The sequence below is a fragment of the Rhinolophus sinicus genome, linkage group LG13, assembly GCF_036562045.2.
Source record: "Rhinolophus sinicus isolate RSC01 linkage group LG13, ASM3656204v1, whole genome shotgun sequence".
Classification (NCBI taxonomy): domain Eukaryota; kingdom Metazoa; phylum Chordata; class Mammalia; order Chiroptera; family Rhinolophidae; genus Rhinolophus; species Rhinolophus sinicus.
This window is the reverse complement of record NC_133762.1, coordinates 5,475,163-5,489,757: the sequence shown is the minus strand read 5'-3', so window position 1 is coordinate 5,489,757 and position 14,595 is coordinate 5,475,163. Positions and strand designations below refer to the sequence as shown.

The window sequence follows — 14,595 nt, the reverse complement described above, 5'->3', positions numbered from 1 at the left end:
TTTCTTCAGCTGATTTAATGGAGTGAGAAACAGAATAGCTTCTCTGTCTTCACCAGCAGTTTGCACGCTGGGAACATTCAGCTGTCAGAAGTAAAGCCGAGCCTTCATGCAGAATACCTCCAAGTGACATGTGTGAACACACATGCCACCCAGAGCTCAGCTTCCTGCCTCAGAAGCGTGGCGATGCTTCCAGCAGGGATGGAGGACAACATCAGAGACCAAAACTGCATACAGAAGTCTTTTATTTAACTTAAACCATGTAGTACTTTAACTACTAGAAAAAAGCAGAGTAAGAGAAACTAAAGTTGCCTTAGCTTCAGCCATTCAAAATAGACAAAGTTTCTTTTTTCATAATGTAAAGAATCCAGAGTATATCGCAATAACAGGAATAAATTCTTACAACAGAATATACAAAAACATTTTGAAAATTTTTCATCTATTGATTTTTTTTTTTTATATAAACAGGAATTTTCTTAGGAATAATTTATACACAGAAAGTCATTTGATGTAACAAATTGGCCATGTTATTACCTTTTTTTAAACCTTTTTAAAAAAATCTTTTTTAAAGAAAACTCAGAAAATTCATTATTTGCGATGCATCCATTCCATCGCGCCTTCTGGTTTGATTTTTTTGTTGTTGTCATTGTTCCAGAGGTAGACAAACTCTGGTACACCTCTCACTTCAACCTCACTGGCTTAGAAAGCAGACAGGTGTTTTTGCCAAGCTTCTATTCCACCTGTGCAAAAGCCAAACATCTGAATCAGAAGTTGAAAACTGACAAATTGTTTCTGGACCTTTCTCCCACGTAGCACAAAACACCCAATATTGGGTGTTTCCAATGACGGGGATTGTGTGGAGGTGTGTAGACATGGCCCATAATCCACTGGGAGCTCCAGGACATGGAGTCACACTAAAAAAATATAATAATAAAAAAAATTGTGTGTGCGTGTAGTTTTTCTTAAAAAGAACTTGTTTCGTATTGCAAACGTGTATCTCCGGTGTTCTGCCTTAACTAAAAATAGATAGGGTCTCTTCCTTGTGGTCACAAAGCATCCATGGTGACACGAGGCAGGTAAGTACACAGCCCGCATGCACCGGAATTACCACCGTTTGTGTGCTAAGTCTCTCGGTGGGGCTGGTGGCGATCACCAGGCGCTGTGCAGGCAGCCTTTCCACCTGGAGGCACTGCGCAGGCAGCCTTTCCACCTGGAGGCACTGCGCAGGCAGCCTTTCCACCTGGAGGCACTGCGCAGGCAGCCTTTCCACCTGGAGGCACTGCGCAGGCAGCCTTTCCACCTGGAGGCACTGTGCAACCGCGAACCACCGAACCAGCAAACCACAGGCCCCAGACGGCCACATGCCCCGCTGGGCGCCAACACCTCTGCTGCTTCCCGGCCAGTGAGGTTCTGTAGCCGATTAAAGGAGCTACACTCCAAAGGGAAATGACCAGTGAGTGAGCCCCTTCCCAACCAGAGGGTTCTGGAAGACCAAGATACTGAAGATACAGAACTACTTAAATCCTCATCATTCCTTTGTCATAAACTAGGGCACAAAGCATAGGGGGAAGGAGGGAGGACCATGGCTTGGGTCAGGGAAAAATCCTTTTTTTGGCATATTGTAAAGCTAGCTAGTAAACAAGTGTCCTAAAAAAAAAATGGATCACAAACACACATTTGCACACAGGAAAAAAGTGTCTTTAAATTATTTTCGGCAATTATAAACTACAAACATTTTATAAAATTATTCTATGTTCTTACAAAAATGCAATGACACATTTAATTAGTTCTTGTAAACCAGATCTTCGTCAACTGACTACCCGTAATCTACTGGACTGAAGAGCCCTATTGAAAACGCTAATGTGTGACTAATTAAAACAATGTTTACCAGAAAGATGTGGACACACACAAACGTGGACATACAGATGAGTGACCATATGTTCTTGCAGAAACAAAATAAAACAAAAGCCGAAAGTCATACCCGGAACTGACCACGGACGGGCGCGATGCAGTTCGTATCCTTGAACAACGCGACTTCACTCCGCAAGAACAGTTTCCAGAGTAGGATGCCAGGTTTATTTGTTGAAACCAAATGCCCACAGATGACTCTTGAGCCTTGATATGGGCTGATACCCTTCAGAAACCATCAAGTTCAAAACATGGCCCCCCACTTCTTCTAAGCCTTGTGCCCTTTTGCTCATAATTCTTCTCTTCACGTCATGTCATGACCTGTTACAATGGTTTCCTATTGCCCGACCATCAAGGAGGATTCAGCTGCTTTTTCTCTACATGAGCAACTAGTCATCTGAGCTGGAGGCCCAAAATGAAACCCTCGGGCCTGTCCAAGGTCTGTATCTTCAGCGTCTCTGGCCACAGAGAGGGTCCATCTAAATGCCCTTCCTTGAAGTTCTCACTTGTACCTCCGACTGTCAGAGAGGAGTAAGGAAGTTTGGCTTTCATCACTGGGTCTAAAAAGTGGATCTCTGGTCCACAGCTCCCATGCTGCTTAGCCCAGGAAATGAAAAGACAGCCGACAAACACAAAAGTAACATTGACGAAAGAACAAACCCCAAACCTTAAATGCATCGCCAGGACGGCTGGAAGGGCCAAGGCGTAGCATGGATGGAGCACTGCTGTCGGCTGGAAGGTGCTTATGTTTCAGAAAGCAGTTGCCCTGACAATGTCTGGCCACCCTGGGAGGACCCGACAATGCCAGCTGAGGACCTTGGACGGAGCATCCTCGCTTTCTCGCCCATCTGTGCTCGTGTGACCGTGCCACCACGGCAGCGGCCCGCCTCCCGTCCAGCCAGCCACCCGCCAACAGAGGCGGGCTGCTGAGAAAGAGGCTTCGGTGGGACCCACGGGCCTATAATGTGGCATCATACTTGGCTCTTCAATCTGTTATCCTCGCCAACACGCCACCTCATGCCAAGCATTGTGTCATCGGGTGCTTCGGCGATAACCGCTCTTCTGTTTCACCGAGCCACTTTTCCTACCATTGAAATGTTGTCCGGAGTCATGAGAAACAGGCTGGAAGGAGAGGGCAGTGTTGGCCACGAACCCGGTCTTCCCTCGTCCAAGGAGGAAACTCATTCCAGCTGCGCGTCAAACGTCATGACATCCCGCGAAGGAGACCTGGGTGGGCTGGGTCTCACCCAGCTGAAGTTCAACAACGTCTCCCGCACACACCAGCTGCTGCTGCCTCGGGGAGGGCTGGGTGTGATCATGTTTGAACACTCACGTCAATTCAACGATGTGCCTCAGTGGTTCATGTCGCTTCAAGCAGCGTGAGCCGCTGCCAGAGGTTGCATGGAAAATGCCACAACTCAGCTTGATGAAATTATTTGGAGCATACAATAGAGAAGAAAATCCAGAAGAGGTGGGGGAAATCAGCATAAAATCAGGCTAGAACTGGATGGGTGATGCCTCGGTACAGTCAAGTGGGTGGCTTGGTCCAGTAAAAGGACTGCACCATCACGCAAGCCACCTTTTCTCTTTTATTTAAGTGTTTCTGAAGCATTGGTTACGATGGGCACTGCGCTGTTAGTGTTTGCTTTCTACGTAAAGAAAAACCACCTACATGAAACAAGAACAAAATGACACCGACAACTCGGACAGTTTAAACAAAACCCTTATGACCAGCTGAATGGAGAGCTCCAGTTGTGGAAACCGGTAAGTATGTGCAAAAGAGGGAGGGGAGGCCACTATTCCAAGGGGTCACCTAGTGTGGAAGAAGAAAACCCTGATCAAACAGCATTTCTCAATGACCTTACGATCCCGGCGGACTTAGGAGAGTCGTGTTCTTACAGGGAGGGGTGTCCTGAGCTTAGCTGCAGCCCTGGGACTTCCAAAGGAGCCGTCCACACTTTGGGGAGAGCCCCACCACGGCTCCCAGATCGTCACCAGTGCCTGTGAAAGCAGCCGCTGGAATCGGGGTACGCACCAGCCCCCTGTGAGCAGCAGGACGACGGGACGGGCACAGCCCTGGAGTGACGTGCGCCACCCCAGACGGAGGCTTGGCGCTGACCCTGCCCCTTCCAGCCCGAAGGTTTGGTACATCTTTGTTTTCCCCTGGGGGAGGAGGAAGTGAGGGTGAAGCTAAGAGAACAGGCGGGAGAGGGACAAGGGCCTTTTCTCCGAGAACATTCTGGAAGGGGTTGCCTGGGAGGTCAGGAACTTCCGCATTGTCCGGCATGAGGCCTGGCGGGCCGAGTGGAAGCAGCGCGGCAACGGCACGTCCCCGCCTAGCACAGGCCTCATCCAGGGCTGTAAGGGGCACCCCCACGGGAGGAGCAAAGCCCAACCCGGCACCTTTCCAGGTGGGGTTCTAACAGACTGCCCACCCCCTCGGCACTTCCTGTCCTGGAAATTGCTCATCCAGTGACGGAATCTGTTCGTCACTCACTCTGCACAAAGCACTTGGTTTCAGACAACCAGCCGGGGCCAGCCCAGTGGCCTCCCCACGGAGTGCTCGGGAGCTGTCCTCGCCCCCAGCAGAGGGCACGGGGCGCTGGGCCGGGAGGGGGAACCCTGACACCTCACAACCACTTAGGGAAAGAGGAGAAGAAGAACAACAGCAACGTAAAAGGAGACATGTCAGAAAAAGGCAAGCCGTTGGAAATGAGTGGAAAGGTGAGTGAGAAAGGGTTGCTTCGACCCCAGAACACAGCCTGGCCTGTCCCTGCGTCACCTGGTGTGTGGCCTGCGGTGTGGATGAGGTTACCAGTCTCGGTGGCACACGCAGGTGCTGAGAAATGTGAGATGTATGCTTGTTTGTATATACACATATAAGAATGAAGAGTGAGGTAGATAAATGCTGGGGGGAAAAGAAAAGAAAAACTGTCCCGTCTGACACACACATACAAACCCACACACTCCCCCACCCCACCCCCACACACACCCTTTCCTCAGTATTTAAATCCATAATGGGGCTTCTCTACAGTGGTGGAAACTGGAATCAGAAAATAAACGCAAACTCCTACCTACAATACCTTCTTAATTCATTTTCTTTTTTTCTTTTTTTTAAGGGAGAAATTATGGGCCAGAGGCTAGAGAAAATGGTGGGACTGAAACTACTGATGAGCGAAAAATAAGCACGACCGACTTTCTTTTGTGTGTTTCATCTCCAGTCACAAGGAGCCTCATCATATTGGAGCTTTGTTCTTCCTCATAATTTAAACATTTCCATCCCAGAAGCAACTCTGGTGCTGTCATCACTCTGGTGAGAAGTGCTAAAAACTAAACAAAACAAGAGCCCCGGGCCCCGAGGACCGGATTCCTGGCCAAGGAGCAGCGTGCCAGCGCCAGGCCCTGGTGGCCTGGGAGTGAGCCTGGGCTCCTCGGCCACTGCTCAGCGCTCAGGAAGGCAGAGCTGGTGGGGGCTTGCCGTCACCTCCAGGAAACCAACCTGCAGCCCGCTAGTGCCACGCAGGTCCCTGGGGGCTTTCTGGTCTGCAGACAGGTGGGTCCCTCTGGAGGGTGGGGGCGGAAGGCCACTGGACCATATTCGGCCACACCCTTGGACTCAGCAGCTGTTTTTCACGGGATGGAAGGATTAAATATCCGCTTAGAAAAACAAAAAACAATAGTAATCCAAATACCTAGTGTCGGCAGTTCAAACTGCTGTTGTACCCAAGAATTAAAAAAAAAACTTATATGTGTCACAACCAAAACGAAGGCAAGGGGAAGCAAAGGTGAGACTTTTCAACCTAGTGACCAGAAACGTGGAACAAGGATGCTGGGAATATTTAACCTTTTGTTTTTTTTCTCCTGACCTGAGTTTGTATCATGTCTTGCACTGTAACAGACTCAAATGCTGAGAGAGCAGGCTGAGGAAAGGGGGGCATGGCACTCAGGACGGCACCTTCCAGGCCTTTCCCTCACCTTGCCACCGCCTTCCCTCTCCAGCCTCGTGCCCACAGAGCCTCCGGGTTAGAACAGAGCTAACGGGGCCGGGGGAGGGGGAGGGGAGGATGTATTTATAAAAAGGCTTCAAACAGTTCATGGCAAATTATGTTAGATAAGTATCAATTACTGGAAGGAGAAGAAGAAAGTCACGCCCTCTAATACAAAGCAGAAGTTTCTTGGAGTGAGCAGAGAGGGAAAAGGGTAGACCTGAAGATTTTCATAGATTAAATCCACAAAGATAAAGAACAAAAAAAATAGCAGCTTTTTTTTTTTCTGTACAGACGTATAGATGAATATCTGAACCGTAAAAAAGTTATAAAAGTGACAATAAAGACGATGTGTATGCCAATGTCTCACGGTCTAACATAGAACTGTAAGACCCGTGAAGAAGTCCCAGTAACAGAGAAAATGTCAACAAAGCTGAGAATGCTTGAATCCATTTACTGCTTTTCTTCTTATGTTGTGGTGTTTGAATTTCTTTCCTTGCAAACCTGCATAAACAGTTGGGCTGAGTCCCTGGGAACCCCTTCCCATCTGTGTCCTTGGGGGCCAGGAGGGGGAGCTGGGGGCGGGGGGCCAGGCTACTGGCACGTGGACCGCCTGTACTCAAAGCCTGTCTGCCAGGCTCTGGGCAGGGCCTGTTTGCTGCAGTTCCTGGGGGTGGGGGAAGGGGGCGGGAAGGCCAGTTCAGCTTCTCTCCATCTTCTCTGAGAGGAAGTTCCCATCTGTCCAGTGCCCCCAAACAATACCCTAGCCAAAAGCAAATGGAGCTGTGTGGACGTGAGGCTTGAAAAGAACACCAGGGGACGATCAGGTGGGGCGCATGGCCTGTGTGGCTCCTACAGGAGTGACCAGAGGCCACGCCCATCCCATGCCTCTGGAAACAAGAAAAGAGGGCAGGGTTGTGAGGGAGAAAGTCCTGGGGTTTGGCGGAATTTGGCAGCGTTAACGTAACAACCTTGGATGAGTGGTGGCCCTTTTTAAATGTCATGTGTCCCAAAGAAGGTTAAAGATAGTTTTTAAAAATGCCATCTCAACGTGTGTTTTATAAAGACCTACGGTGACAGGCAGGTGTGTAGAGGGGCAATGTGGGGACATAAGGGAGGGACAGCCGTTTCCTCAGTCTGATAAAAAGGGTGTCCCAGCTGGGATTGTGGCAAATGTTTTTCCATTATGAAGCAGAGAGAGGAGAGGGGAGTTTGGGGGGTGGGAGGAAGCAGAGAGAGGGAGAGGAAGAGAGAAAGAGGAAAGAGAGACAGAGACAGAGACAGAGACAGAGAGAGAGAGAGAGAGAGAGGTGAGAGAGGGAAAGAGAGGAGACGCGGTTCTCAAGTGTCCTGTTGCTATTAAGTATTGTCAGTAAGGTTTTAAAGGCCCATGTCAGTTAAGGGTTTGGGAAATAAAAAGCTGCTTGCATATTGAAAAAAGGGACGTCCCAAGTGTGTTTACTGCAGAGGAGCTGTCCCGTGGGCAGCATGGCAGCTCTGAAGCTCCACTGAGGTACCGGAGGCTGTGAATGACCGTTAGCACTCGCCCCCCACCCGCCGAGCGTGCACACATGTTACTGTTTCGCGGGCGCCGGCCCCGCATCAGCAGGTGGAGGACTGGGGCAGCGGCAGGGGGCGCTCGTTCTTGCGGCCCCCGTTCATGTGCGCGTAAGGCTGTCTGTCATCGAAGCTGGCCCGGAGGACCAGCACGGAGCCGGGGCCATTCTCAGCCTTGTGTCCTGAGTGTCTGTCGGGCAGCGGCAGGGACGACGAGGAGGCGGACGGGTCCAGGGGGACGCTCTCCATGTTCTCGGGCTCCAGGTCCAGCTCTTCCTGCTCGGGCGGCTTGTTCTCCTCGCTGTAGTAGAAGGAGACCTCGCGGAAGCCGGGCTCCATCTCGTCCTTGATGCTGCTGATGATCTCCAGGAAGGAGGGTCTCATCTTGGGGTTGTACTGCCAGCACATGCGCATCAGCTCGAACCTGGGGTGAAGACACACAGCGGGTGGGCCCCACGGGGCAGGGCGTGTGCGCCCAGAGGGAGCGCGCCCAGAGGGAGCGCGCCCCGTCTCGTCTGTCCGCCCAAACGGCCCAAGGAGCCTTCAGCTTCTCTGACTCACATCCCGCCACTGCCCTCACTTCACCTGGGGTCCTGGACGCTCCATGGTGCAGAACCCAAACTTACTTCCGGAGGAGGACACGTCTCGGTGCTCACCGAGGCCGGTATTATAGGTTATCACTTACGGTGACAGAGCTAAGAAAATTTTTTAAAACAGCAAAGCCGCTTTCTGTTTGAAGCATGTCTTGCAGCCACTGATTAAACCCTCCCAGAATTAGCATGCGGGAAACCTCTGGTGCCTTGCTGATAAGGCTGAAGAGCGATCAGTGATCTCTCTTCAATCCCACCCATGCCATTTCTAAGCTGGCTCCTGGTGGCAGGGGACCGCTGGCAAGGAACCTGCAGGACAGGCAGAGTGAGGCAGCAGAGCTGTCAGACAGCAGAGCGCATGTCCCACGTTCCCGGCTAGCCTTGCTCCGGGAGGGGGGCTGAGGCTGCTTGCTGAGCGCCCCCCAATGGCAGAGCCTGTGACCATGTCCCAACAGGCCAGGGACAGACAGAGAACAAACAGTGCGAAGCCCCTGCTGTGCCAGGGTCTCACCAGTCATAATGGCACTTGGGGTACAAACCTCCCTGAAGCCCTTTGGAATCACGTGGGCCACAGGGAGTTGTCCTGGCAATGCGACCCAGCCCACCCCCCACTGGGGAACAGGAGGCCACACACAGAAGAAGAAAAGAGGAATGGTGCTGGGGTGCAGCCAGCCACCCCGACCCGGGGAAGGCTTTGGAGAGGGTTCTGAATGGCAGCGGGACACGGGGCGCTTTATTCACCCAGAATGCAGAGAGCGCCAACTCAGGAGACCTTTGGAGCAAACAGGAGGCTGGCCGAGCACACATCCAGGCCGGCACCCAGTGCACAGGAGGCCACGGTTCTGAGAAGGGATCAGCCAGCAGCCTTTCTCACGTGAGCTCAAAACCACTGCCTTCCCTCCTACTTCTGTTCTTGCCGGAAAATTCTATTTTGTTTTGTTTTAAAACTTCCAGCTAAAGAGATGCTTTGCAACAAAAATGGCCAAATGGAGGTGCCCAAAGCGAGGAAGCTCAAAGCACCCCAAACCGGCTTCCAGCCACCTCTCCAGCTGACACTTGATCACCGGGCCACATGGCTTATGTCTGGCCCCTGGGAGAGTTCCAAGGGGACAGGCCCATGGGGCATAGACACCGGCCCGTGGAGAGAAAGCTCCTATGCCCACCGGGCCAGCTATGGGGAGAAGTGGGAAAAAAGGCACCAGGTCAAGTCAGACGGAAGAGGCTGTGCCTTGAGGGCGTGTGGGAAGGGGAGAGAGGGGCCTGCTGCCTGCTTTGCTGCCTGTTTTTATAAATCAAGTTTTACTGGAGCAGAAACACACTCGCGTTTACATTGCGTCTGTGGCTACTCGCAAGCGAGCTGAGTAGTTGGAACAGAGACCGTTTGGCCCTTTATGGATGAAACTTGCCACCCCAGCTCTAGTGGAAAAATATGAGACGAAACATGAAGACTGACTAGATCTCCCTCTTCCCCACTGAACCACCACATGGAGGCCGCCACAGTTAACGGTGGGGCAGGGCTGATGTCGTGATGCTTCAGCTGCCTGCAAAGGGGCCAGGCAGAAAGCGTTTTACGTGAGCCGCCTTCCTCCTCACAAAACTGACAAGTAGGTGTCCTAGGAGACACCCCCACTTTGTAGATGAGGAAGCGAAAGTATGAAGAGGTGGAGTCATTTGTCCAAGGTCCCCAAGCTAGTGAGCGTGAGCGTGGAGCTGGGACGGCCTTCTCTGTGACACGGGGTGGCTGCACTTACAACACCTGCCTCCGAGAAGGGATCTGCCCTCAGACTAAACAGAGAAACCATGGACCCGCCAGGAGTCCCTCCCTCTCCTGGCTGTCCCCTGACAGTCACAGGTGCTGTGCTGTGTGTGTGTGTGTGGGGTGTGTGTGCAGTGATAAGGCAGTAGCTCTTCCCCTTCTTCCCACGCCCCCCACCACTTCCTAAGGACCCCTCCCCACAAAAATAAAAAAGGGCCACAACTACACAAAATCTCTCCATGGCTCCGTGGTGATTTCCTCTCTGGTGACGGACTTGTCCCTGAAGGGAAACACAGCCAGGGCCAAGAAGGCGTGATGTGCCCTGGCTCTGGGCCCCTGTGGCCTGCGGCTGAGGAGGTGTCTCCAGCAGGACAGTGCTGAGTGACATGAGCGCCCACAAGCCATGTGACCCCACTTTGAAACCATCCCAGAGTCACAACCCTTCCAGTGCTGTCCACACAAGGAAGTCTTTCTTACTCTGTGGGATTCGAGACCTTGTTCTCACTATCTCCACAAGGAAACTTTCCAGTTGATTCTAGAAGGATTTATGAGCTGATAAAACTGCTCTTTTAAAAAGCACTTTTGTTTTTTATAACTAGTCAGTTCTGGTGAACTGGAGGGGGCCTTCACCAAACCCCCCCACTGTGGGGGGGGCACATGTACACAGCCCTGCGCCTGGGGCAGGGACAAGCCACATGCAGCTGCCACCTTGCGTGAAGCAGCTTTACAGACACACGTGACCCATGAGGCTGGGTGACAGTAAGGCGTGTGAGGACAGAGGGACGACTGCACTGCCCGCCCCATCCTGCACAGGGCAGTGTGTCCGGGTCCCCACCCTGTGGGGGGCTGGCGGGTGTGACTGCCCGGCGTCCAAGCATTGAGCACAGCCTCAGTCTGAGTGATGGAGACCATGTTCCAGAAAGGACCAGAAGGGCTCAGGCTGCCTTCAGCCGCCTCTTCCCGGCAGCTCCCCACAGCCAGGTTCATCTTTATAAACTGCTGCTCAGCCAGGAGGGCCAGTGGGATAGTGGGGCCCTCCGCCCCCTCACCCCAGGTACTCGGCCTTGGGGCAGAGATCAAACACGGAAAGCCCGTCGGAAAGCTAGCTGGGTAGGAGCGGCCATTCCTGACTTTGGATCCCACAAAACCAGCAGCACAGGACTCCTGGCTCTTTTCATCAGCAACAGAAAAAGCCACACCCGAACCCGCAAAACCACCAGTCTACTGATGCTGCTTCCAACTCGTCACCTAGGAGTTTGAGGACTCTCCGGGCTAAAAAGGTCAAATTCCTTCCCGATTGCTGCGTACCGTACCGTAGACCTCCCCGGCGAGGGCTGCCACGTAACGTGGACGCTTTACCCGCAGAGAATGCAGCCTCTGGGCCTGACTGAGGTCTATGCCGGAGCAAACCTCTGCTCTCACCCTGACGCTGCACCATTGGAATCCAGTCCTTCCAGAGACCAGCCTTTGTGAAAGCCAGGGCGCTGCTTACAGCCCGACACTGGGGTGTCAGCAGTCCCCGGAGGGGCTCAGGGACTTCTGTGGTTTGTGTGGAGACCCGAGCGTCTCAGATGGTGGTTTACAATAGGAATCTACCAGTGCACCACAGCCCAGTGGGACCCATGCCACCTGCTAAGTGAGTTCAAACCCAGTTCAGCGCTGAGACTTCTGGGCCTGGACCGTGGAGCCTTCCTCAGCTCTCTGAGCTACAGAGGGGTGCACTTCGCCAGCTCACAGGTACCCCCAAACAGCCGAAGCGTCTTTCTGTCGCTGAGCTGCAGTCCCCCAGCAACCACTGAGCACCCTGCTCCCATAATGCCTTGTGGGTGCCCGGCCAGACGACTGCAAGTGGCTACTGAGCCCCACGGAGGCAATTCCCAAGGGCTCGGTGACATTCCTCTCCTCAGGGAGAAACGAGAGTCCATTCTCTTTTCTTGTAACAAAAGAACCCCCTCCCAGGATCCTTCTTCCTTACCGAAGCTCATCAATAAATTCACAAGGACAGCACAGACACTCCCTCTGAAACCAACTTGCCTCCTTCCATTCTGTTCTTTGCTGAGAAGGGAGAACAATTTGCCAAGGGGGTTTTGGACAGCAATGCAGAAATGCCTCCTGAATTAAACATTTAAAATCCAAGAGTACGCACGCCATGTAAATTTCCTTGTCACTCTACGCTGGGAACAGGAAGTCCACCGCCTTTCCCAGGGCAGGTGGGCCGCTTCCCAGGCACATTAAATTCATATTGAAACTCCAGTCACCCGGGGGTGGATCAACCTGAGGAGTCCCACAAGTTTCTCAGACACAAACTTTTCCCCAAGTCCACAAGAAAGCTCCAAAACAATCTCTCTGTCCTCCCACCGCCCCTGATCCACACGAACAAAACTCCCACCTGCTTTCTGGGCTTGTTTGTAAGCTGCTAAAGCATCCCCCGCCCTCCATTCTGGCACGGTACACTGCTATGCAGGCTCAGTGGGCAGCCGCCCTCACCCCCATTATCTCCACTTCTACTCTGGAGGACAGCCTTTCTCGTCATGGGCTAAGAGCACAGCGACCACACGATTCAAAGTGGGGAGCAGTCACCTGTGAGGGGAACTGGGGGCCAGTGAGGGGTGGTAGCCAGCCTCCAAAACCCCGGTGGCCTCACCTCCTGGGGTCACGCCCCGTGTGGTCGCCTCCCATGTCTCATAGGGATGCCGTGTAACCCTGGGTGTCAGGAGATGGGGGACACTATGGAGAGTGACTTCTGAGCAATGTGGGTTCAGCTCAGCTGTGGGATCGTTTACTCTTGGGCAGGGCAGGCGAGCTAGGGGCCTGCGGGCCAATTGGCTGATTTTGCAAGGCCGATGAGTTAAGAATGGTTTTTATATTTGCAAGTGGTTGAAAAAAAGAATCAAAATAAGAATAATATTTTGTGACATGAAAATTATGTGAAAGGCCAATTTCAGTCTCCAAAAATAAAGGTTTGCAGGCACCCAGCCACCGTCGCTCACGTGACGTCTAAGGCTGCTTTTGCACTAAGCACCACAGTCTCTCGCGGTTGTATGAGCCCAAGAGCTGAAACTATTTACTTGTCTGTCCTTTGAGAGCAAAAGTTCGCTGAGCCAGCCGAACGGCATGAGGACACCTGAGCAGCGTCATGGAGAAACTCAGACCTCATGTGATGCTCCACCTCGATCCCAGCCGCGGCCCAGCCTTTGGATGAGGGGAACCTCCTAGGAGGCCAGAGTCACCATGTAAGCTGTTCCCACATTCCCGACCCTCAGAAAACTGTGATAAATGCTGTCGTTTTAAACTGTTAGGTTTTAGGTAACGTTACACGATGGTAAAAACACGAATACAGGTGGGGAGAGAGAGAATTTCCATGCTAGGCAAGAAAATGCACTAAAAAAAATCCCTCCTGGGTCCCTTCCAATTTAGGGTCCTCAAGTCTGAAGAGGCTGTACTGGGAAGGTTCTTTTTCTTTAAAAAATTTATTTCTTTTTAAATGTATTTATTTTCTACCTATAGTTGACACCCAATATGATATTAGTTTCAGGTGTACAGCACAGTGGTTAGACATTTATATACCTTATAAGATGGTCACCCCGATAAGTAAGTCGTGGGAAGTTTCTTGATGAGAGGTCCAGAAAACCCAGTGCCCCCTTACGCACTGCCCTCCCCTCTGAGAAGTGGGGCCCCGTCACTGCTGGCCTCACCCTGTACCCATGTCCAAGACACAGGCAGGTTTCTGAACCAGACCCATGATCAACGGGCCCCCGTGCCCCCAACACACACACGCACGCACATGGATGCTGCCTTCCCTATGGCAGTTTCTGGCCCCTCTTTCTTAATCCCATGCAAGCTGTCCACGGGACAGAACAGGGTTCGTCTGAACAAACAGTCGGAAGCAACAAAGAACATCACACCCAGCTCACGTGCCCGAAGCACCGGTGCTTGAGGAAAAAACACCTTGGTTTGTTGACAGGACAATGGTTTCTGCTTCCCAGACTGTGGAAGTCAGGTTCTAAGATGGTCCCAAGAGTCCTGCCCCAGGTGTTAGCACCCTACATGCGCTGGGGGTGGGGATGGGGGTGAATAGGATGGGAAATGATCGTGGGTAGACGGGACTGAATCAGATAAAAAACAGCGATCGCAGCAGAGAGATTCTCTGTTGGCCTTGAAGCCGTGAGCGGCTCTGCTGTGAAAGGCCTATGGAGGGGGTGGCGTGGGCAAGGGCTGGGAGTGCCTCGGCCTCTCAGAGCAAGGACATGGGACCTCAGTCCCACGGCCCCAGAGCGGAGTCCTGCCAACAAGCCGGACGGCCTGGACGCTTCCTTCCCCTGCACAGGGCATGAAGCATCCTGCTCACAGCTTGGTGCACACCCCTGACTCTGAACTTGGCCTAAGAGGAACCAGGTCATAGTGTTGCCTTTTCTTTTACCCTAGACTTTGCACGGAGGAGATGAGTAAGAATTGCTTTGAGCAAATGTTTCCCAGAAACGTTAGCCTCAGAAACCATAGTACACATTGCAAATCTGAACTAAAGGACCAAGGCAGATGGGGTGGAATTAAGGGAACTTCTGTCAGTATGATCCTCTTCTAAATCGCTCCCGACCACCCGTGCCCACCGGGCCCGAGAGACTGGCTCTCAGAACCACCCGAGTCCTGGGACCCCAGAAATACATACAACATGTCGGGGCAGTTGTCCGGCTTGTCGAGAAGGCCGCCCTCCATGACAAAGCGCAGAACTTGCTCATTGGATAGGCCCTGGTACGGCTGCTCGGCCAGCGTGGCAATCTCCCAGAGGACGACCCCAAAGGAC

The 14,595-nt window shown here is 52.4% G+C and overlaps 1 protein-coding gene across 1 annotated transcript in view; it reads right to left on the bottom strand.

Annotated features, from left to right (window-relative positions):
• Nucleotides 1-225: 225 nt before the first annotated feature.
• IGF1R (insulin like growth factor 1 receptor) overlaps nt 226-14,595 on the bottom strand; it is a 258,712-nt gene continuing 244,342 nt past the window's right edge. Inside the window, exons 20-21 of the mRNA XM_019726667.2 lie at nt 14,461-14,595; nt 226-7,872 (exon numbers count right to left, since the gene is read on the bottom strand). Of these exons, the coding sequence (XP_019582226.1) occupies nt 7,494-7,872; nt 14,461-14,595 (514 nt within the window). The 3' untranslated portion in view covers nt 226-7,493. The remainder of the gene's footprint in view (nt 7,873-14,460) is intronic.